General features: G+C 50.6%; 1 protein-coding gene across 1 annotated transcript in view; it reads right to left on the reverse strand.

Annotated features, from left to right (window-relative positions):
• Nucleotides 1-521: 521 nt before the first annotated feature.
• LOC144488029 (uncharacterized) overlaps nucleotides 522-23,955 on the reverse strand; it is a 40,484-nt gene continuing 17,050 nt past the window's right edge. Inside the window, exons 4-6 of the mRNA XM_078206046.1 lie at nucleotides 5,750-5,938; nucleotides 4,872-5,147; nucleotides 522-2,021 (exon numbers count right to left, since the gene is read on the reverse strand). Coding sequence (XP_078062172.1) covers nucleotides 1,510-2,021; nucleotides 4,872-5,147; nucleotides 5,750-5,938 — 977 coding nt within the window. The 3' untranslated portion in view covers nucleotides 522-1,509. The remainder of the gene's footprint in view (nucleotides 2,022-4,871; nucleotides 5,148-5,749; nucleotides 5,939-23,955) is intronic.

The following is a 23,955-nucleotide window of genomic DNA, read 5'->3' on the forward strand; positions in this document are numbered from 1 at the left end:
ACCCTCTAGTTTTAGACTTCCCAACCCACACATAATCACAGCGTGATTAAGGGAATTGCTAATTAATCATGTGACATCGATTGTCCGATAAATAGAGATAGCTGGAATACTTTAGGGGGAAGAGCTTCTTGTCGGTTAGTAGCACTGAGGAAAGGACTAATTTGGATTGATTCTTCCACCACAGCCACTTGTTTTGAGTAACATATGTACATATCCAGACAGCAATATCTATACATTCATTCTTGTGTGTGTGCATGAGTATTGATGTGAGTGTGTTTAAGTTTGACTATGAGCATGTGTAAGTGTAATAGTATGTGAGTGTGAGAAAGTTTCTCCTCGAGTCATCATCACTTCCTTTGGTGATTGCTGTAAATCTACGTCTCCTGATTCTCGATCCCTCCACGAGCAGAACAGTTTCTCCCCATCTCCTCTGTCCAGATCCCTCATGATTTTGAACACCTCAATCAAATTTCCTCTCAATCTTCTCTTCTCCAAGGGGAACGCACTGATACAGTTTTGATAATCATATATTTTATTACAACTTAGCAAAAAGAAACCCAATTCTCATGGACAATGAAGCAGAATTTCATTCAAGAATAATCTCAACTATTAAAACGTCCAGTGTATCCAATTTTCATCCTCAAATCGAAGTAGCAACCCAACCAGAGACTGACAGGAGCACATTCTTCCAAATATGCATTTACATTGATCACATAAAACTGAACACAATGTCTATCGTCCTGTGACAATGGATTTAAGGGGAGTTTCCTGATCAAATAGAGACCATGACATCTTCAATGTCTGCTTGACAAGGTGTCCTGGGACAGGGCTGTATTGGAATACCAGGAAATACAGTGCAGAAGGAGGCCATTCGGCCCATCAACTCAGCACTGACTCTCTGAAGAGCATCTTACCCAGGCCCACTCCCCACCATATTCCTATAACCACACACATTTAGCATGGTCAATCCACCTAACCTGCACATCCTTATTGTGGTAGGAAACCCATGCAGACACGGGGAGAACGTGCAGACTCCACACAGACAGTCACCCGAGGCCGGAATCAAACCCGGGTCCCTGGCACTGTGAGGCAGCAGTGCTAACCACTGCACCACCGTGCCCCCGGGAATCGAACCCGGGTCCCTGGCACTGTGAGGCAGCAGCGCTAACCCACCGTGCCCCCGGGAATCGAACCCGGGTCCCTGGCACTGTGAGGCAGCAGTGCTAACCACTGCACCACCGTGCCCCCGGGAATCAAACCCGGGTCCCTGGCACTGTGAGGCAGCAGTGCTAACCCACTGTGTCACCGTGCCCCCGGGAATCAAACCCGGGTCCCTGGCACTGTGAGGCAGCAGTGCTAACCACTGCACCACCGTGCCGCCAACAGAAGGAATTAAGAAGAGTTAAGCCTTGTCAGAACTGCTACTTGATTACCTGGGGCTCCCGCAATCTTCCCTGCCCCATCACCAGATATTTTGGACTCCAGAGGACTCGATGGAAACACCATTCATCATCGAGATTCCCAAACAAAGGAATCTTCACTTGAGAAGCTTTCAAATGAGTGACCCTCACTGGGGGGACCCTCACTGGGGGGAACCTCCCTGGGGGGACCCTCCCTGGGGGGACCCTCCCTGGGGGGACCCTCACTGGGGGGACCCTCCCTGGGGGGACCCTCACTGGGGGGACCTTCACTGGGGGGACCCTCCCTGGGGGGACCCTCACTGGGGGGACCCTCACTGGGGGGACCCTCACTGGGGGGACCCTCACTGGGGGGACCCTCCCTGGGGGGACCCTCAATTGGGGATTCCCAACCGTTCCTCATCTGGTTCCTGTTCCCGATCTGGAAACCGCTCAGTTGCTCAGTGATGACCTTGATGTTAAATTCACTGTCCGGTTCCAAGGCTCCTCCGTCTTGGGACTCAGTACCACCCTGCACCGAGGCTCCTTCCCTTGGTTCCTCTGTATTGTTCAGCTCCGAGGTGCCTCCAACTTGGTCCTCAGGAACCCGGGGCTCGGAGCTCCCTATTCAAGAATAGAAGACAACGGTTATTGACCCAACCCCCTCACAGGATGCCCAGAACACCTCAACAACCAATGATGAGCTGCCACTGTTGTTGCAGGAAGGGTATTGGCTGATTTGTACACAGCAAGATGCCACAAGCAACATTTTCCAATTTTGATTTAAGGGTTAAGTATTGGGCCACAGACTCTGGGAAGCAACCTCATCCACTGACCCTGTCCCATCAGTGGATGAGGGATACATCACATTCACCTCACAAAACAGACAGGACCAAGCTTCCATATTTCATCCAAAACAGAACAGTGCGGCACTCCCTCAGCACTGACCCTCTGACAGTGCGGCACTCCCTCAGTACTGACCCTCTGACACTGCGGCACTCCCTCAGTACTGACCGTCTGACAGTGCAGCACTCCCTCAGTACTGACCCTCTGACAGTGCGGCACTCCCTCAGTACTGACCCTCTGACAGTGCGGCACTCCCTCAGTACTGACCCTCCGACAGTGCGGCACTCCCTCAGTACTGACCCTCTGACACTGCGGCACTCCCTCAGTACTGACCGTCTGACAGTGCAGCACTCCCTCAGTACTGACTCTCTGACAGTGCAGTACTCAGTACTGACCCTCTGACAGTGCGGCACTCCCTCAGTACTGACCCTCTGACAGTGCAGCACTCCCTCAGTACTGACCCTCTGACAGTGCGGCACTCCCTCAGTACTGACGCTCTGACAGTGCGGCACTGCCTCAGTACTGACCCTCTGACAGTGCGGCACTCCCTCAGTACTGACCCTCCGACAGTGCGGCACTCCCTCAGCACTGACCCTCTGACACTGCGGCACTCCCTCAGTACTGTCCCTCTGACAGTGCGACACTCATTCAGTACTGACCCTCTGACAGTGCGGCACTCATTCAGTACTGACCCTCTGACAGTGCGGCACTCCCTCAGCACTGACTCTCTGACAGTGCGGCACTCCCTCAGTACTGACCCTCTGACAGTGCGGCACTCCCTCAGTACTAACCCTCTGACAGTGCGCACTCCCTCAGTACTGACCCTCTGACAGTGCGGCACTCCCTCAGTACTGACCCTCTGACAGTGCGGCACTCCCTCAGTACTGACCCTCTGACAGTGCGGGGCTCCCTGAGTACTGACCCTCTGACAGTGCGGCACTCCCTGAGTACTGACCCTCTGACAGTGCGGCACTCCCTCAGTTCTGATCCTCTTGACAGTGCGGCACTCCCTCAGCACTGACCCTCTGACAGTGCGGCACTCCCTCAGTACTGACCCTCTGACAGTGCGGCACTCCCTCAGTACTGACCCTCTGACAGTGCGGCACTCCCTCAGTACTGACCCTCTGACAGTGCGGCACTCCCTCGTACTGACCCTCTGATAGTGCGGCACTCCCTCAGCACTGACCCTCTGATAGTGTGGCACTCCCTCAGCACTGACCCTCTGACAGTGCGGCACTCCCTCAGTACTGACGTTTTGACAGTGTGACACTCCCTCAGTACTGACGTTTTGACAGTGCGGCACTCCCTCAGTACTGACCCTCTGACAGTGCGGCACTCCCTCAGCACTGACCCTCTGATAGTGCAGCACTCCCTCAGCACTGACCCTCTGACCGTGCGGCACTCCCTCAGCACTGACCCTCTGACAGTGCAGCACTCCCTCAGCACTGACCCTCTGACAGTGCGGCACTCCCTCAGTTCTGATCCTCTGACAGTGCAGCACTCCCTCAGCACTGACCCTCTGACAGTGCGGCACTCTCTCAGTACTGACCCTCTGAAAGTGCGGAACTCCCTCAGTACTGACCCTCTGACAGTGCGGCACTCCCTCAGTACTGACCCTCTGACAGTGCGGCACTCCCTCAGTACTGACCCTCTGACAGTGCGGCACTCCCTCGTACTGACCCTCTGATAGTGCGGCACTCCCTCAGCACTGACCCTCTGATAGTGTGGCACTCCCTCAGCACTGACCCTCTGACAGTGCGGCACTCCCTCAGTACTGACGTTTTGACAGTGTGACACTCCCTCAGTACTGACGTTTTGACAGTGCGGCACTCCCTCAGTACTGACCCTCTGACAGTGCGGCACTCCCTCAGCACTGACCCTCTGATAGTGCAGCACTCCCTCAGCACTGACCCTCTGACCGTGCGGCACTCCCTCAGCACTGACCCTCTGACAGTGCAGCACTCCCTCAGCACTGACCCTCTGACAGTGCGGCACTCCCTCAGTTCTGATCCTCTGACAGTGCAGCACTCCCTCAGCACTGACCCTCTGACAGTGCGGCACTCCCTCAGTTCTGATCCTCTGACAGTGCAGCACTCCCTCAGTACTGTCCCTCTGACAGTGCGGCACTCCCTCAGTACTGACCCTCTGACAGTGCGGCACTCCCTCAGCACTGACCCTCTGACAGTGCGGCACTCCCTCAGTACTGACCCTCTGACAGTGCGGCACTCCCTCAGTACTGACCCTCTGACAGTGCGGCACTCCCTCAGTACTGACCCTCTGACAATGCGGCACTCCCTCAGCACTGACCCTCTGACCGTGCGGCACTCCCTCAGTTCTGATCCTCTGACAGTGAAGCACTCCTTCATTACTGACCCTCTGATAGTGCGGCGCTCCCTCAGCACTGACCCTCTGACAGTGCGGCACTCCCTCAGTACTGACCCTCTGACAGTGCGGCACTACCTCAGCACTGACCCTCTGACAGTGCGGCACTCCCTTAGCACTGACCCTCTGATAGTGCGGCACTCCCTCAGCACTGACCCTCTGACAGTGCGGCACTCCCTCAGTAAAGGTCTGGGGTGAAGTCTGGGCCTTTCCTCTGATTGATGCGGGGGTGGGTTGGAAGGTTACCTTGTGTGCTTTGGTTTTCCTCTTCTTGGCTGCTGTCCCCGATATCCATGGTGTTCCTGGATCCCACTTGCAGGTAGCTGTTTCCCTGCACACTGCTGGAGATGTTGTTCGTACAGGGACCCTGCTGGTTTATGGTGGTATTCTTCTCACTCAGGCTATTATCAACTGAAATGTTGAAGTTGTAGTGATTGTTGACCTGGATGTTTGGCATCTGCCTTCTGGTCCCCGTGCCGCCTGTTCCTGGGCTGCTGCTTCCAATCCCACTGGCCCCTGTATCTGTCGGAGAAGAGAGACAAAAGAACACATTGAATCACACGAGGGGGCCATTCAGCCCAGTGTGTGTGTACTGGTCTGTGAACAAAGAATCCCCTCCCCTCCATCTCTCTGTCAATCTTTCCCCATCGAGTATTTCTCCAGTTGCCCCTTTGGAAAGTTCCTGTTGAATCTGCTTCCGCCGCCCTTTCAGACAGCGCCTTCCAGATCACAACAACTCGCTGCGTCCACAATAAACATTCCCTCACCCCCCCCTCACCCCCTCTGGTTCTTTTCCAATCACCTTCAATCTGTGTCCCCCTCTGGTCCCCGACCCTCCTGTCGCTGGGAACAGTTTCTCCTTATCGACTCCCGTCACAAACCCCCTTCCCCGATTCGGAACGCCTCGATTCAATCTCCCCCTTAACCTTCCCTGCTCGAAGGAGAACGACCCCCCCCTCAATACCCCCAGTCTCTCTCCATGTGAACTGAACACCCTCGTTCCCTCTGGGGTCGGGATGTTCTAACGAATCTCCCCTACCCTCCACCCCGAGCATTGAACTGTGAACTGTGCCAGGAGCTGGGTCGTGGCGTTCCCCAGGGAATGTTCTGGCCATGTCTCTCACCTCTTTCATCCCTGTCGGATACACACAGCCACAACCCGCCTTCCTTTCTGACGAGGCCTTTCATCTCCAGGGTGTACAGGGTGGGATTAACACCTTTCTTTGATTGGTGGCCCATGTTTTTTGCGAGTTTAAGGGCACTGCAAGATCCCAGATTCTTCAATTCTTTGAGGACAGCAACTTCCATCGGATCTGCAGAGAGAAGAGTGAGAAAATGGTGTATCAGTCTCTATCCCTCACAACCCTGCCACCTGCTCTCGCCCTCGACCCCCTCCCACATTCCCCCCCGGCCCCCCACTCTGAGTCGAGGTTTCTCCTGAATCTGCTCCAATCTAATTGAAATTATTAGTGACTCAAAGTGCTGACTTGATGACACAGAGTTAGGCGGCATTGTCGACGGTGTAGGAGATGCCATAAAAACCCAAAGGGATATTAACAGACTCGGGGAATGGGCAAAACTGTGGCAGGTTGATTTCACTCTGAGCAAGTGGTGAGTTGATGGTACAGCTGGGGCTGTCACAAGTAAAGCAGTGAGCCCAGAGCCACAGCAATGTGGCTGTCTGTGAAATGTCCTCTGAAGTGGAGGGCAGTTTGGAGAAGAGATAAAGGCTGGCCCAGCCAGCGACGCCCACATCCCCTCAACAAATAAAGAGTGAAGTTAAATACACTGGATATTGTTGAGGGGGGAAACAGCAACTGCCAATTCCATTACACCACGGCTGGTTCTGCCTGGAACGCGCTGCCGAGGAGGTGGTGGAAGCAGGAACATTAGCAACATTTAAGAGGCATCTGGATGGGTCGATGAATAGGGAGGGAACAGAGGGACACGGACTGGGTAAGGGCAGGAGGTATTTTTTAGTTTCGTTAGAGCATCATGATTGGTACAGGCTTGGAGGGCCGAAGAGCCTGTTCCTGTGCTGGACTTTTCATTGTTCTTTGTAATATTTGTCCCGGTGGATTGGAAACACACTAATGTGAGGCGGGTACAATTTTGTCTTTTAAAAAGCATTTAGATAGTTACATGGGTAAGATGGCTCTGGAGGGATAGGGGCCAAATGTGGGCAACTGGGACTAGCCGAGAGGTTTTTTAAAAAAAGGGCCTTATACAGCCTCAGAAGTCCATCCCTGCACTTGTATTCTAGCCCTCTCGACATGAATGCTAACATTGCATTTGCCTTCCTAACTGCCGACTGAACCTGCACGTTAACCTTAAGAGAATCTTGAACAATGACTCCCAAGTCCCTTTGTGTTTCTGATTTCCTAAGGCATTTCCCCATTTGGAAAATAGTCTCTGCCTCCATTCCTCCTTCCAAAGTGAATAACCTCACACTTTTCCACATTGTATTCCATCTGCCGCTTCTTTGCCCACTCTCCTGTCCCAGTCCTTCTGCAGCCCCCCTGCTTCCTCACAATGCTTCAATGCAGATCGGGCGGTCCTTAGGACCATGGAGCAGCCGATCTGACTGCCCTGAGATTGAGCCGGTGCTGCAGCCCCGGATTCCCCCACAGCAGCTGGACACACACCAGGAAAAGGCCCCAGAAGCCTGGGGCCTATACTCGGAGCACTCCGAGAGCCCAGGAAAAGACCACGCAGGGGAAGTCAGCACCTTCACTCTGCTGCTCCCCCAATGAGCAGAGCCTGCATCCTGGAGGCCTCTCCCCCGTCCCAGCCCCTCTCAGCCGGAGAGCTGCCACCTCCTGCAGACTCCAAGCACTCCCTCCCCCCCACGCACCCCCCCCCCCTTCCCTCCCCCTTCGACAGTCGCCCCCATGCTCCTAAAAATAAACTCTCCCAGCCTCACAGTCACTAACACTGCTCTTTACAATTCACTCGCAGGTCGAAAGGACCTCCGACCTCTGAAGGAAGAGCCTGGCCTGGCACTGACCCAGTGGACCCCGATACACAGACTCATCCGCGACCGCCACCCCAGGGACATCATCCACTGACCGGCCTTCGAGCTATCCACGCCGGAGCATGGTCTGGATATCCAGCGACCGGCAAAGCCAAACCACAGCCCAACAGCGACCCAGAACGCCCGACCGCGCAGACCCATCGACCGACGCAGGAACTGCAGGCAAGGCAACAAATCCTCCATCCACACACCGACCAGAGCGAAGAGCCTCATTGGTCACAACCATACCCTTAACACCGCAAACCACTCTCACTGTCTCCCAGGCTCGAAAAGAAGCAGATACTCCAGGAAGCTGGAAAATGTGCAGGCCTGCAGGGGAGTGTGAAACAACGCGATCCCAAGGCTCCCCCCCTCCCCATCTTACTCCTGGCAAATGTCCACTCTCTGGAAACCAAACGAGACAAACATAAAGCCAGACTCACTTTTCAAAGAGAACTGAGGGATTGCTGTGTACTCTGTTTCACGGAGACATGGCTCATTCCTGCTTCACCGGACAGTGCCCTACAACCAGAGGGCTTCTCAATCCATCGAACGGACCATACAGCAGCCTCAGGCAAGGCTACGGGAGGTCTGCTTCTTGATCAACACCTCGTGGTGCCCAGACGTAGTGAGTTTCTGCTCCCTGGACCTGGAATACCTGACGCTAAAATGCCGCCCCTATGACCTTCCGCGGGAGTTCACCTCCGTTATCCTGATGGCAGTTTACATCCCACCCCTTGCGGACGTGAAGATCGCGCTGGATAAAATATTTACCACTACGAATAGCCTTGAGACGAAGCATCCCGAGGCCTTGTTCATCGTGGCCGGGGACTTCAATCAGGCCAAGCTCAAGAACGTCCGACCAAGTTACCACCAACACGTCTCCTGCTCCACCAGAACCCAAACATCCTCGACCACTGCTACACAAATATCAAACATGCCTACCGCTCTATCACCCGCCCACACTCTGGCAAATCAGACCACAAGGCTGTGCTCCTGCTCCCGGCTTACAAGCAAAAACTGAGGCGGGACAATCCGTTAAAGAAAGTTGTGTAATGTTGGTCTGAGGAATCGGATGATCTCCTACGGGGCTGCTTGGAGTCAGTGGACTGGTCAGTATTTAAAAACTCTGCGACCAGCCTGAACGAGTACGCCACTACAGTAACTGACTTCATTAGTAAGTGTGTAGAAGACTGTGTGCCAAAGAAGCAAATCCGTGTGTTTCCCAACCGGAAACCATGGATGAACAGGGATATCCACTGCTGGCTGAAGTCCAGGTCTGAGGTGTTCAAGTCAGGCGACACTGACCTACACAAGAAAGCCAGATACGATCTAAGGAGATCCATCAAAGATGCCAAAAGACAGTACCAGACCAAGCTAGATTCCCAGGCTCACTACACCGACCCCCGCCGACTATGGCAAGGTCTGCAAGACATAACAGGCTACAGGATGAAAGCGTGTAAAATCGCCGGCTCCAACCCCCCCCTCCCTGATGAGCTCAATTCATTCTACGCCCGTTTTGCGCAAGAGGTCGGTGAGAGCACGCCCTCCACCCTGGAAGCTCTGGATGAACCTGTATCTGGGGGTCACCAGTGCAGATGTCACAGCAGCTTTCTCGAAGGTCAACCCACGGAAAGCGAGTGGCCCGGATGGGGTACCTGGACGTGCACTCAGATCCTGCGCGGATCAGCTGGCGGGGGTATTCACAGACATCTTCAACCTCTCTTTACAACAATCTGAGGTCCCTATCTGCTTTAAGAAGACGACCATCATCCCGGTCCCTAAGAAAAGCCAAGCAGCCTTAATGACTATTGGCCGGTGGCTCTGACACCCATCATTATGAAGTGCTTCAAAAAGTTAGTCACGGCACGAATCAATTCCAGCCTCCCGGACTGCCTGGATCCACTGCAGTTTACCTACCGCCGCAACAGGTCCACAGCAGACGCCATCTCCCTGGCCCTGCACTCAACCCTGGAACACCTAGATAACAAGGACACCTGTGTCAGATTCCTATTTATTGACGACAGCTCAGCCTTCAACACTATTACTCCCACAAAACTCATCTCCAAACTCCGTGGCCTGGGCCTCAGCTCCTCCCTCTGCGACTGGATCCTGAACTTCCTAACCCACAGACCACAGTCAGTAAGGATAGGCAACAACACCTCCTCCACGATCATCCTCAACACTGGTGCCCCACAAGGCTGTGTTCTCAGCCCCCTACTATACTCCTTGTACACCTATGACTGTGCGGCCAAATTCCCCTCCAATTCGATTTTCAAGTTTGCTGACGATACCACCATAGTGGGTCGGATCTCAAACAATGACGAGACAGAGAACAGGAATGAGATCGAGAATCTGGTGAACTGGTGCAGCAACAATAATCTCTCCCTCAATGTCAACAAAATAAAGGAGATTGTCATCGACTTCAGGAAGCGTAAAGGAGAACATGCCCCTGTCTACATCAACAGGGATGAAGCAGAAACGGTCGAGAGCTTCAAGTTTTTAGGTGTCCAGATCACCAACAACTGTCCTGGTCCCCCCATGCCGACACTATAGTTAAGAAAGCCCACCAATGCCTCTACTTTCTCAGAAGACGGAGGAAATTGGCATGTCCGCTACGACTCTCACCAATTTTTACAGATGCATCATAGAAAGCATTCTTTCTGGTTGTATCACAGCTTGGTCTGGGCTCCTGCTCTGCCCAAGACCGCAAGGAACTACAAAAGGTCGTGAATGTAGTCCAATCCATCACGCAAACCAGCCTCCCATCCATTGACTCTGTCTACACTTCCCGCTGCCTCGGCAAAGCAGCCAGCATAATTAAGGACCCCACGCACCCCGGACATTCTCTCTTCCACCTTCTTCCATTGGGAAAAAGATACAAAAGTCTGAGGTCACGTACCAACCGACTCAAGAACAACTTCTTCCCTGCTGCTGTCAGACTTTTGAATGGACCTACATTACATTAAGTTGACCTTTCTCCACACCCTAGCTATGACTGTAACACTACATTTTGCACTCTCTCATTTCCTTCTCTATGAACAGTATGCTTTGTATAGCGCACAAGAAACAATACTTTTCACAGCATGTTAATACATAGAACATAGAACAGTACAGCACAGAACAGGCCCTTCGGCCCACGATGTTGTGCCGAGCTTTATCTGAAACCAAGATCAAGCTATCCCACTCCCTATCATCCTGGTGTGCTCCATGTGCCTATCCAATAACCGCTTAAATGTTCCTAAAGTGTCTGACTCGACTATCACTGCAGGCAGTCCATTCCACACCCCAACCACTCTCAGCGTAAAGAACCTACCTCTGATATCCTTCCTGTATCTCCCACCACGAACCCTATAGTTATGCCCCCTTGTAATAGCTCCATCCACCCGAGGAAATAGTCTTTGAACGTTCACTCTATCTATCCCCTTCATCATTTTATAAACCTCTATTAAGTCTCCCCTCAGCCTCCTCCGCTCCAGAGAGAACAGCCCTAGCTCCCTCAAACTTTCCTCATAAGACCTACCCTCCAAACCAGGCAGCATCCTGGTAAATCTCCTCTGCACTCTTTCCAGCGCTTCCACATCCTTCTTATAGTGAGGTGACCAGAACTGCACACAATATTCCAAATGTGGTCTCACCAAGGTCCTGTACAGTTGCAGCATAACCCCACGGCTCTTAAACTCCAACCCCCTGTTAATAAAAGCTAACACACTATAGGCCTTCTTCACAGCTCTATCCACTTGAGTGACAACCTTTAGAGATTTGTGGATATGAACCCCAAGATCTCTCTGTTCCTCCACAGTCTTCAGAACCCTACCTTTGACCCTGTAATCCACATTTAAATTGGTCCTACCAAAATGAATCACCTCACATTTATCAGGGTTAAACTCCATTTGCCATTTTTCAGCCCAGCTTTGCATCCTATCTATGTCTCTTTGCAGCCTACAACAGCCCTCCACCTCATCCACTACTCCACCAATCTTGGTGTCATCAGCAAATTTACTGATCCACCCTTCAGCCCCCTCCTCTAAGTCATTAATAAAAATCACAAAGAGCAGAGGACCAAGCACTGATCCCTGCGGCACTCCGCTAGCAACCTGCCTCCAATCTGAAAATTTTCCATCGACCACCACCCTCTGTCTTCGATCAGACAGCCAGTTACCTATCCAATCGGCCAACTTTCCCTCTATCCCACACCTCCTCACTTTCATCATAAGCCGACCATGGGGGACCTTATCAAACGCCTTACTAAAATCCATGTATATGACATCAACTGCCCTACCTTCATCAACACACTTAGTTACCTCCTCAAAAAATTCTATCAAATTTGTGAGGCACGACTTGCCCTTCACGAATCCGTGCTGACTATCCCGGATTAATCCACATCTTTCTAAATGGTCGTAAATCCCATCTCTAAGGACCTTTTCCATCAATTTACCAACTACCAAAGTCAGACTAACCGGTCTATAATTACCAGGGTCATTTCTATTCCCTTTCTTAAACAGAGGAACAACATTCGCCATTCTCCAGTCCTCTGGCACCATCCCCGTGGACAGCGAGGACCCAAAGATCAAAGCCAAAGGCTCTGCAATCTCATCCCTTGCCTCCCAAAGAATCCTAGGATACATTTCATCAGGCCCAGGGGACTTATCGACCTTCAGTTTATTCAAAACTGCCAGGACATCCTCCCTCCGAACATCTATTTCCTCCAGCCTATTAGCCTGTAACACCTTCTCTTCCTCAAAAACATGGCCCCTCTCCTTGATGAACACTGAAGAAAAGTATTCATTCATCACCTCGCCTATCTCTACTGATTCCATACACAAGTTCCCACCACTGTCCTTGACCGGCCCTAACCTCACCCTGGTCATTCTTTTATTCCTCACATAAGAGTAAAAAGCCTTGGGGTTTTCCTTGATCCGACCCGCCAAGGACTTCTCGTGTCCCCTCCTAGCTCTCCTAAGCCCCTTTTTCAGCTCATTCCTTGCTAACTTGTAACCCTCCATCGAGCCATCTGAACCTTGTTTCCTCATCCCTACATAAGCTTCCCTCTTCCTTTTCACAAGACATTCCACCTCTTTCGTGAACCATGGTTCCCTCACTCGGCCATTTCCTCCCTGCCTGACAGGGACATACCTATCAAGGACATCCAGTATTTGTTCCTTGAAAAAGTTCCACTTTTCATTAGTTCCTTTCTCTGACAGTTTCTGTTCCCAACTTATGCCCCCTAATTCTTGCCTAATCGCATCATAATTACCTCTCCCCCAATTGTAAACCTTGCCCTGCCGTACGGCCCTATCCCTCTCCATTGCAATAACAAAAGACACCGAATTGTGGTCACTATCTCCAAAGTGCTCTCCCACAACCAAATCTAACACTTGGCCCGGCTCATTTCCCATTACCAAATCCAATGTGGCCTCACCTCTTGTCGGCCTATCCACATATTGTGTCAGGAAACCCTCCTGCACACACTGCACAAAAACTGCCCCATCCGAACTATTTGACCTACAAAGGTTCCAATCAATATTTGGAAAGTTAAAGTCCCCCATGACAACGACCCTGTGACCCCCACACATATCCATAATCTGCTTAGCAATTTCTTCCTCCACATCTCTATTACTATTTGGGGGCCTATAGTAAACTCCTAACAACGTGACCGCTCCTTTCCTATTTCTAACCTCAGCCCATATTACCTGTGTGCAGATCCCCCTCGAAGTGCCTTTCCGCAGCCGTTAAACTATCCTTGATTAACAATGCCACTCCTCCACACCTTTTACCAGCTTCCCTACACTTAGTGAAACATCTGTAACCCGGAACGTCCAACAACCATTCCTGTCCTTGTTCTACCCACGTCTCCGTAATGGCCACAACATCGTAGTCCCAAGTACCAATCCACGCCCCAAGTTCATCTACCTTGTTCCGGATGCTCCTTGCATTGAAGTAGACACACTTCAACCCACCTTCCTGTCTACCGGTACCCACCCTTGACCTTGATACCTTCCCCAATACCTCACCATCCTCAACACTGACTTCTGGACTATAACTCCTATTCCCACTCCCCTGACAAATTAGTTTAAATATGTGACGATAATAAATCAAGTCAATACTACCTGTCCCTCTACATGTCTTTGTATCATCTGCAAACTTAGCAACAGTGCCTTCAGTTCCTTCTTCCAAATCGTTAATGTATATTGTGAAAAGTTGTGGTCCCAGCACCGACCCCTGAGACACACCACTAGTCACCGGCTGCCATCCTGAAAAAGACCCCTTTATCCCCACTCTCTGCCTTCTGCCAGTCAGCCAATCCTCTACCCATGTCAGGTTCTTACCCTTAACACCACGGGCACTTAACTTATTTAAAAGTCTCCGATGTGGCACCTTGTCAAAGGCCTTCTGGAAATCTAAATAAATCAGGTCCACTGGTTGTCCTTTATCTAACTTCCTTGTTACCTCCTCAAAGAACTCTAACAGATTTGTCAGACATCACCCTTGACAAAGCCGTGCTGACTCAGTCTTGTTTTATACTTCACTTCCAAATACTCTGCGACATGCAGACACACATGTTTTCACACACAGACACAGACTCGTGTGCACTGACACACTCCCATAAACACAGTGCTATCAACAAACCGCACCTTTCAGAATAAAAGCAAATTACTGCGGATGCTGGAATCTGAAACCAAAAGAGAAAATGCTGGAAAATCTCAGCAGGTCTGGCAGCTTCTCCAGACTCATTTTCCAGTAGTCCAATGTCTATTTTTGCCTCTCTCCTACCTTTTATATATTGAAAAAAACTCTTTCTTCTTTTATAATACGAGCTAGCTTACACTCATATTTCATCTTCTTCCCCCTTATTGCTTTTTTAGTTGTCCTCTGCTCACTTTTAAAGCCTTCCCAATCCTCTGCCTTCCCACTAATCCTTGCCACTATGTATGCTTTCCGGATAAGTGTGTAGTGATCCATTTTGGCAGATCCAATGGGATGAAGCAGCAGTATAATATGAAGGGTACCATTCTTAGCAGTGTAGAGGATCAGAAGGACCTTGGGGTCCGGGTCCATAGGACTCTTAAATCGGCCTCGCAGGTGGAGGATGCGGTCAAGAAGGCGTACGGCGTACTAGCCTTCATTAATCGAGGGATTGAGTTTAGGAGTCGGGAGATAATGCTGCAGCTTTATAGGACCCTGGTTAGACCCCACTTGGAGTACTGCGCGCAGTTCTGGTCACCTCATTACAGGAAAGATGTTGAAGCCATTGAAAGGGTGCAGAGGAGATTTACAAGGATGTTGCCTGGATTGGGGGGCATGCCTTATGAGGATAGGTTGAGGGAGCTTGGTCTCTTCTCCCTGGAGAGACGAAGGATGAGAGGTGACCTGATAGAGGTTTACAAGATGTTGAGAGGTCTGGATAGGGTAGACTCTCAGAGGCTATTTCCAAGGGCTGAAATGGTTGCTACGAGAGGACACAGGTTTAAGGTGCTGGGGGGTAGGTACAGAGGAGATGTCAGGGGTAAGTTTTTCACTCAGAGGGTGGTGGGTGAGTGGAATCGGCTGACGTCGGTGGTGGTGGAGGCAAACTCGTTGGGGTCTTTTAAGAGACTTCTGGATGAGTACATGGGATTTAATGGGATTGAGGGCTATAGATAGGCCTAGAGGTAGGGATATGATCAGCGCAACTTGTGGGCCGAAGGGCCTGTTTGTGCTGTGGCTTTCTATGTTCTATGTTCCCTTTTGTGTTTCTGCTGTCCTTGGCTTCCCCGTCAGCCATGGATGCCTCGTCCTCCCTGTGGCATGTTTCCTCCTCCTTGGGATGAATTTCTGTTGTACCTCCTGAATAACCCCCAAAAACTCCTGTAATTGCCGTTCCACTGTCTCCCCTGCGAGGCTCTCTTTCCAATCAACTCTGGCCAGCTCCTCCCTCATGTCTTTGTAGTTACCTTTATTTAATTGTAATACCGTTACATCTGATTCCAGCTTCTCCCTCTCAAACTGCAGGGTAAATTCTATCATATTGTGGTCACTGCTCCCTAAGGGTTCCTTCACCTTAAGTTCCATAATCAAGTCTGCCTCATTACACATCACCAAATCCAGAATTGCCTGTTCCCGAATAGGCTCTGTCACAAGCTGCTCCAAAAAAACATCTTAGACATTCCACAAATTCCTTTTCTTGGGATCCACTACCTACCTGATTTTCCCAGACCACCTGCATATTGAAGCCCCCCATGATTATTGTAATATTGCCTTTTCTATCTCCTGATTTATTTTCTGTCCCACATCCTGACTCCTGCTCGTGGGCCTGTACATAACTCCCATCAGGGTCTTTTTACCTTTGCGTTTCCTCAATTCTACCCACAGAGATTCTATGCCTTCTGATCCTATGTCACTTCTTGCTATCGATTTAACTTCATTCCTTATGAACAAGGCGATCCCACCTCCTTTGCCCATCTGCCTGTCCTTTCGATAGAAAGATGTCTTGGCAATGGATGTCTCGGCACTCTACACCAGCATCCCCCACGATAATGGCATTGCTGCAATGGCCTCAGTGCCGACAACTGCCAGTTTCCAGATGCAATTTTACAACTCATCCGCTTCATCCTGGACCACAATGTCTTCACCTTCAACAACCAGTTCTTCATCCAGACACACGGAACAGCCATGGGGACCAAATTCACACCTCAATATGCCAACATCTTCATGCACAGATTCGAACAAGACTTCTTCACCGCACGGGACCTTCAACCGATGCTATACACTAGATACATAGATAACATTTTCTTCCTTTGGACTCATGGTGAACAATCACTGAAACAACTCTATGATGACATCAACAAGTTCCATCCCACCATCAGGCTCACCATAGACTACTCTCCGGAATCGGTTGCATTCTTGGACACACGCATCTCCATTAAGGACGGTCACCTCAGCACCTCACTGTACCGCAAGCCCACGGATAACCTCATGATGCTCCACTTCTCCAGCTTCCACCCTAAACATGTTAAAGAAGCCATCCCCTACGGACAAGCTCTCCGAATACACAGGATCTGCTCAGTTGAGGAGGATCGCAACAGACACCTCCAGACGCTGAAAGATGCCCTCATAAGAACAGGATATGGCGATCGACTCATCGATCAACAGTTCCAACGCGCCACAGCGAAAAACCGCACCGACCTCCTCAGAAGACAAACACGGGACACGGCGGACAGAGTACCCTTCGTCGTCCAATACTTCCCCGGAGCGGAGAAGCTACGGCATCTCCTCCGGAGCCTTCAACATGTCATTGATGAAGATGAACATCTCGCCAAGGCCATCCCCACACCCCCACTTCTTGCCTTCAAACAACCGCACAACCTCAAACAGACCATTGTCCACAGCAAACTACCCAGCCTTCAGGAGAACAGTGACCATGACACCACACAACCCTGCCACAGCAACCTCTGCAAGACGTGCCGGATCATCGACACGGATGCCATCATCTCACGTGAGAACACCATCCACCAGGTACACGGTACATACTCTTGCAATTTGGCCAACGTTGTCTACCTGATACGCTGCAGGAAAGGATGTCCCGAGGCATGGTACATTGGGGAAACCATGCAGACGCTGCGACAACGGATGAATGAACACCGTTCGATAATCACCAGGCAAGACTGTTCTCTTCCTGTTGGGGAACACTTCAGCAGTCACGGGCATTCGGCCTCTGATATTCAGGTAAATGTTCTCCAAGGCGACCTTCACGACACACGACGACGCAGAGTCGCTGAGCAGAGACTGATAGCCAAGTTCCGCACACATGAGGACGGCCTCAACCGGGATATTGGGTTCATGTCACACTATCTGTAACTCCCACAGCTTGCCTGGACCTGCAGAGTCTCACTGGCTGTCTTGTCTAGAGACAATACACATCTCTTTAACCTGTCTTGATGCTCTCTCTACTCACATTGTCTGTATCATTAAGACCTGATTAGCTGTAAGTATTCGCATACCAACCATTATTCATGTAAATTGAGTTTGTGTCTTTATATGCTCTGTTTGTGAACAGAATTCCCACTCACCTGAAGAAGGGGCTTGGAGCTCCGAAAGCTTGTGTGGCTTTTGCTACCAAATAAACCTGTTGGACTTTAACCTGGTGTTGTTAAACTTCTTACTGTGTTTACCCCAGTCCAACGCCGGCATCACATCTTCCGATAGGACACCTATCCTTGGATATTTCGATCCCAGCCCTGATCCCCTTGCAGCCACGTCTCTGTGATGCCCACAACATCGTACCGACCAATTTCAATGTGCGCAACAAGCTCATTGACCTTGATTGATATACTGCATGCATTGAGGTACAACACCCTCAGTCCCGCATTGAGGTACAACACCCTCAGTCCCGCATTGAGGTCCAACACCCTCAGTCCCGCATTGAGGTCCAACACCCTCAGTCCCGCATTGAGGTACAACACCCTCAGTCCCGCATTGAGGTCCAACACCCTCAGTCCCGCATTGAGGTCCAACACCCTCAGTCCCGCATTGAGGTCCAACACCCTCAGTCCCGCATTGAGGTCCAACACCCTCAGTCCCGCATTGAGGTACAACACCCTCAGTCCCGCATTGAGGCACAACACCCTCAGTCCCGCATTGAGGTCCAACACCCTCAGTCCCGCATTGAGGTACAACACCCTCAGTCCCGCATTGAGGTACAACACCCTCAGTCCCGCATTGAGGTACAACACCCTCAGTCCCGCATTGAGGCACAACACCCTCAGTCCCGCATTGAGGCACAACACCCTCAGTCCCGCATTGAGGCACAACACCCTCAGTCCCGCATTGAGGCACAACACCCTCAGTCCCGCATTGAGGTACAACACCCTCAGTCCCGCATTGAGGTACAACACCCTCAGTCCCGCATTGAGGTCCAACACCCTCAGTCCCGCATTGAGGTCCAACACCCTCAGTCCCGCATTGAGGTCCAACACCCTCAGTCCCGCATTGAGGTACAACACCCTCAGTCCCGCATTGAGGTACAACACCCTCAGTCCCGCATTGAGGTACAACACCCTCAGTCCCGCATTGAGGTACAACACCCTCAGTCCCGCATTGAGGTACAACACCCTCAGTCCCGCATTGAGGTACAACACCCTCAGTCCCGCATTGAGGTACAACACCCTCAGTCCCGCATTGAGGTACAACACCCTCAGTCCCGCATTGAGGTACAACACCCTCAGTCCCGCATTGAGGTACAACACCCTCAGTCCCGCATTGAGGTACAACACCCTCAGTCCCGCATTGAGGTACAACACCCTCAGTCCCGCATTGAGGTACAACACCCTCAGTCCCGCATTGAGGTACAACACCCTCAGTCCCGCATTGAGGTACAACACCCTCAGTCCCGCATTGAGGTACAACACCCTCAGTCCCGCATTGAGGTACAACACCCTCAGTCCCGCATTGACCACCTCCATTTTATTTAGGTTTTTTAAATTAGTGTCACAAGTCGGCTTACACTAACTCTGCAATGAGGTTATTGTGAAAATCCCCGAGTCGCCACACTCCAGCACCTGTTCGGATACACTGAGGGAGAATTTAGCACGGCCAATCCACCTAACCAGCGCATGTTTCGGACTGTGGGAGGAAACCCACGCAGACACGGGGAGAGTTACAGACTCTGCACAGGCAGTGACTCAAGCCAGGAACTGAACCCATGTCCCTGGTGCTGTGAGGTAGCAGTGCTGACCACTGTGTCACCGTGCCCCTGGGAATCGAACCCGTGTCCCTGGCGCTGTGAGGCAGCAGTGCTAACCACTGTGCCACCGTGCCCCCGGGAATGGAACCCGGGTCCCTGGCGCTGTGAGGCAGCAGTGCTAACCACTGTGCCACCGTGCCCCCGGGAATTGAACCCAGGTCCCTGGCGCTGTGAGGCAGCAGTGCTAACCACTGTGCCACCGTGCCCCCGGGAATTGAACCCAGGTCCCTGGCGCTGTGAGGCAGCAGTGCTAACCACTGTGCCACCGTGCCCCCGGGAATTGAACCCAGGTCCCTGGCGCTGTGAGGCAGCAGCGCTAACCACTGTGCCACCGTGCCCCCGGGAATGGAACCCGGGTCCCTGGCGCTGTGAGGCAGCAGTGCTGACCACTGTGCCACCGTGCTGCCCTTCTCATACTTGTCACATTTTTTGCTCTGCCTGAGGTTAGATTCCTGCCACCTTCGATACTCTCTGTCCTATTGCATGGTCTGGAAACTTTACTAACTTCTCCTGAGCCCTCAGTTCCATTCACCTGGACTTCTACCCTCTCCTTTAACTTTGATTTTCTAATTCTCCACACAGCTGAACCCCCCCCCCCCCTCCTCCCCTCCCCGACTCTGGTCCCAGCATGATTCAGATGAAGACTGGCCCCTCTTCACCAAGACTGGTGCCAATGAATTCAAACCCATTCCTCCCACACCAATCATTGAGCCACACATTTGCCTCCTTTAATCTTATTGACCCTGTGTCTTATCCCAACTCCTGTATTCAATGTTCTGACCGATGAAACCAAGCATGCTGAATGCCTTCTTCACCACTCTGTCCACCTGTGACTCCACTTTCAAGGAGCTATGAACATGTACCCCTAGATCTCTTTGTTCTGTAACTCTCCCCAACGCCCTACCATTAACTGAGTAAGTCCTGCCCTGGTTCAATCTACCAAAATGCATCACCTCGCATTTATCTAAATTTAACTCCATCTGCCATTCGTCAGCCCACTGGCCCAATTGATCAAGATCTCGTTGCAATTGGAGATAACTTTCTTCACTGTCCACTTTGCCACCAATCTTGGTGTCATCTGCAAACTTACTAACCATGCCTCCTATATTCTCATCCAAATCATTAATATAAATGATAAATAACAGTGGGCCCAGCACTGATCCCTGAGGCACACCGCTGGTCACAGGCCTCCAGTTTGAAAAACAACTCTATAACCATCCTTTGGCTTCTGTCATCAAGCCAATTTTGTATCCAATTGACTACCTCACCCTGGATCCCGTGAGATTTAACTTTATGCAACAACCTACCATGCGGTACCTTGTCAAAGGCCTTGCTAAAGCCCATGTAGACAACATCAACTGCACTGCCCTCATCTACCTTCTTGCTTACCCCTTCAAAAAACTCAATCAAATTTGCGAGACATGATTTTCCACTCACAAAGCCATGCTGACTGTCCCTAATCAGTCCTTGCATCTCTAAATGCCTGTAGATCCTGTCTCTCAAAGTACCTTCCAACAACTTACCCACCACAGATGTGAGGCTCACTGGCCTGTCGTTCCCAGGCTTTTCCCTGCAGCCTTTTTAAACAAAGGCACAACATTTGCCACCCTCCAATCTTCAGGCACCTCACCTGTGACTATCGATGATTCAAATAAGGATATAGACAGGCTGGGAGAATGGACCAAAATTTGGCAGATGGAGTTTAATGTGGAGAAGTGTGAGGTTGTCCATTTTGGCAGAAAAAATAGAAAGGCAAATTATTACCTAAATGGAAAGCAGATTCAAAATGCATCGGGGCAGAGGGATCTGGGTGTCTGAGTTCGGGGCAGAGGGATCTGGGTGTCTGAGTTCGGGGCAGAGGGATCTGGGTGTCTGTGTTCGGGGCAGAGGGATCTGGGTGTCTGAGTTCGGGGCAGAGGGATCTGGGTGTCTGAGTTCGGGGCAGAGGGATCTGGGTGTCTGAGTTCGGGGCAGAGGGATCTGGGTGTCTGTGTTCGGGGCAGAGGGATCTGGGTGTCTGAGTTCGGGGCAGAGGGATCTGGGTGTCTGAGTTCGGGGCAGAGGGATCTGGGTGTCTGAGTTCGGGGCAGAGGGATCTGGGTGTCTGAGTTCGGGGCAGAGGGATCTGGGTGTCTGAGTTCGGGGCAGAGGGATCTGGGTGTCTGAGTTCGGGGCAGAGGGATCTGGGTGTCTGTGTTCATGAGTCACAGAAACTGTGTGTGCAGCTGCAACACGTAATAAAAAAGGCAAATGGGATGTTGGCATTTATCACAAAGGGACTGGAGTAGAAAAGTAGAGAAGTGTTGGAATTGTTTAGGGTGTTGGTGAGATCACATCTGGAGTATTGTGTCCAGTTTTGGTCTCTTTATTTGAGGAAGGATGTTGCTGCATTGGAGGCAGTTCAGAGGAGTTTCACCAGATTGATTCCAGAGAAGAAAGGGTCGACGTATGAGGAGAGATTAAACAGTTTGAGTTTGTACTCACTGGGGTTTAGAAGGACGAGAGGGGATTTGATCGAGGGATATAAAATTTGAAAAGGGATTGATAAAGTAAATGTAGACCAAATGTTTCCTCTTATGGGGCAATCTCGAACACGAGGTCACAGGGATAGGTTGAGAGGCGGTAGATTTAACACTGAGATGAGGAGGAACTACTTCTCGCAGAGGGTGGTGAATTTGTGGAACTCGCTGCCCCAGAGCGCGGGGGAGTCTGAATCATTGAATGGTTTCAAGAAGGAGACAGATATATTTCTAATAAAAAAGGGATCAGGGGATTTGGGGAACAGGTGGGGAGGTGGATTTGAGGCCAGGGAGAGATCAGCAATGATCTGATTGAATGGCGGAGCCGACTCGAAGCGCTGAATTTGCCGACTTCTGCTCCCAATTCCTGTGTTCCTCCATTACAAGGGAAATTAGAGATTGTATCAGATTCAAGGAAGAAGCAAACGCATTGGCAAGAAAAAGCAATAGGCCTGAGGATTGGGAGCAGTTTAAAATTCAGCAAAGGAGGACCAAGGGATTGATTAAGAAGGGGAAGATAGACTATGAAAGTAAGCTCGTGGGGAACATAAAACCTGACTGTAAAAGTTTCTGTAGGTATGTAAAGAGACAAATATTGACAAAAATGAATGTAGGCCCCTTACAGTCAGAAACAGGAGAATTCATAACGGGGAATAAAGAAATGTTTGAGGAATTAAATTTGTACTTTGCTTCAGTCTTCACAAAGGCAGGAATGAATAGTGTCCCAGACGTTCTGAGAGAAACAAGTTATAGTGAGGAGCTGAAGGAAATCAGCATCAGTAGAGAAATGGTGTTGGGGAAATTGATGGGATTGAAGGTGGATAAATCTCCAGATCCTGATAATCTTCATCCCAGAGTATTTAAGGAAGTGGCCCTGGAAATAGTAGATCCATTGGTGGTTATTTTCCAAAATTCTTTGAACTCTGGACTGGTTCCTACAGATTGGAGGGTAGGTAATGTAAGCCCGCGATTCAAAAAGGGATGTAGAGAGAAAACGGAACTATAGACCAGTGAGCCTAACGTCGGGACTGGGGAAGTTGCTAGAATCCATGATCAAGGATTCCATAACTCGGCATTTGGAAGGCAGTGGTATAATCAGACAAAGTCAGCATGGATTTACAAAAGGGAAATCGTGCTTGACGAATCTATTGGAATTCTTTGAGGATGTAACCAGTAGAGTTGACCGAGGAGAACCAGTGGATGTGGTTCATTTAGACTTTCAGAAGGCTCTCGACAAGGTCTCACACAACAGACTGCAATGTAAAGTTAAAGCACATGGGATTGCAGGTAGTGTCTTGAGACGGATAGAAAGCTGGTTAGCAGATAGGAAGCAAAGAGTTGGCATAAATGGGTCTTTCTCTGATTGGCAGTCAGTAACTAGTGGGGTTCCGCAGGGATCTGTGCTCGGACCCCAACTGTTCACATTATATATTAATGATCTGGAAGCGGGAACTGAATGTATTATCTCCAAATTTGCAGATGATACAAAGTTGGGTGGGAGGGTGAGCTGTGAGGAGGATGCAGAGATGCTTCAGTGTGATTTGGACAGGCTGAGTGTGTGGGTATCTGCATGGCAGATGCAGCATAATGTGGATAAATGTGAGGTTATCCACTTTGGTAGCAATAATAGGAAGACAGATTATTATTTGAATGGGTGTAAATTGAGAGAGGCGGATACTCAGCGAGACCTTGGAGTCCTCGTGCATCAGTCGCTGAGAGTAAGCGTGCAGGTACAGCAGGCAGTGAAGAAGGTGAATGGTATGTTGGCCTTCATAGCGAGAGGATTTGAGTAAAGGGATAGGGATGTTTTGCTGCAATTGTACAGGGTGTTGGTGAGGCCACACCTGGAGTATTGTGTCCAGTTTTGGTCTCCTTATCTGAGGAAAGATGTCCTTGCTATAGAGGGAGCGCAGCGAAGGTTTACCAGGCTGATTCCTGGGATGGCAGGTCTGTCATATGAGGAGAGACTAAGTCGGTGAGGATTATATTCATTGGAGTTTAGAAGAGTGAGAGGGGATCTCATAGAAACTTATAAAATTCTAACAGGGTTAGACAGGGGAGATTCAGAAAGAATGT

Source organism: Mustelus asterias, unplaced genomic scaffold (assembly GCF_964213995.1).
Source record: "Mustelus asterias unplaced genomic scaffold, sMusAst1.hap1.1 HAP1_SCAFFOLD_1227, whole genome shotgun sequence".
NCBI lineage: Eukaryota > Metazoa > Chordata > Chondrichthyes > Carcharhiniformes > Triakidae > Mustelus > Mustelus asterias.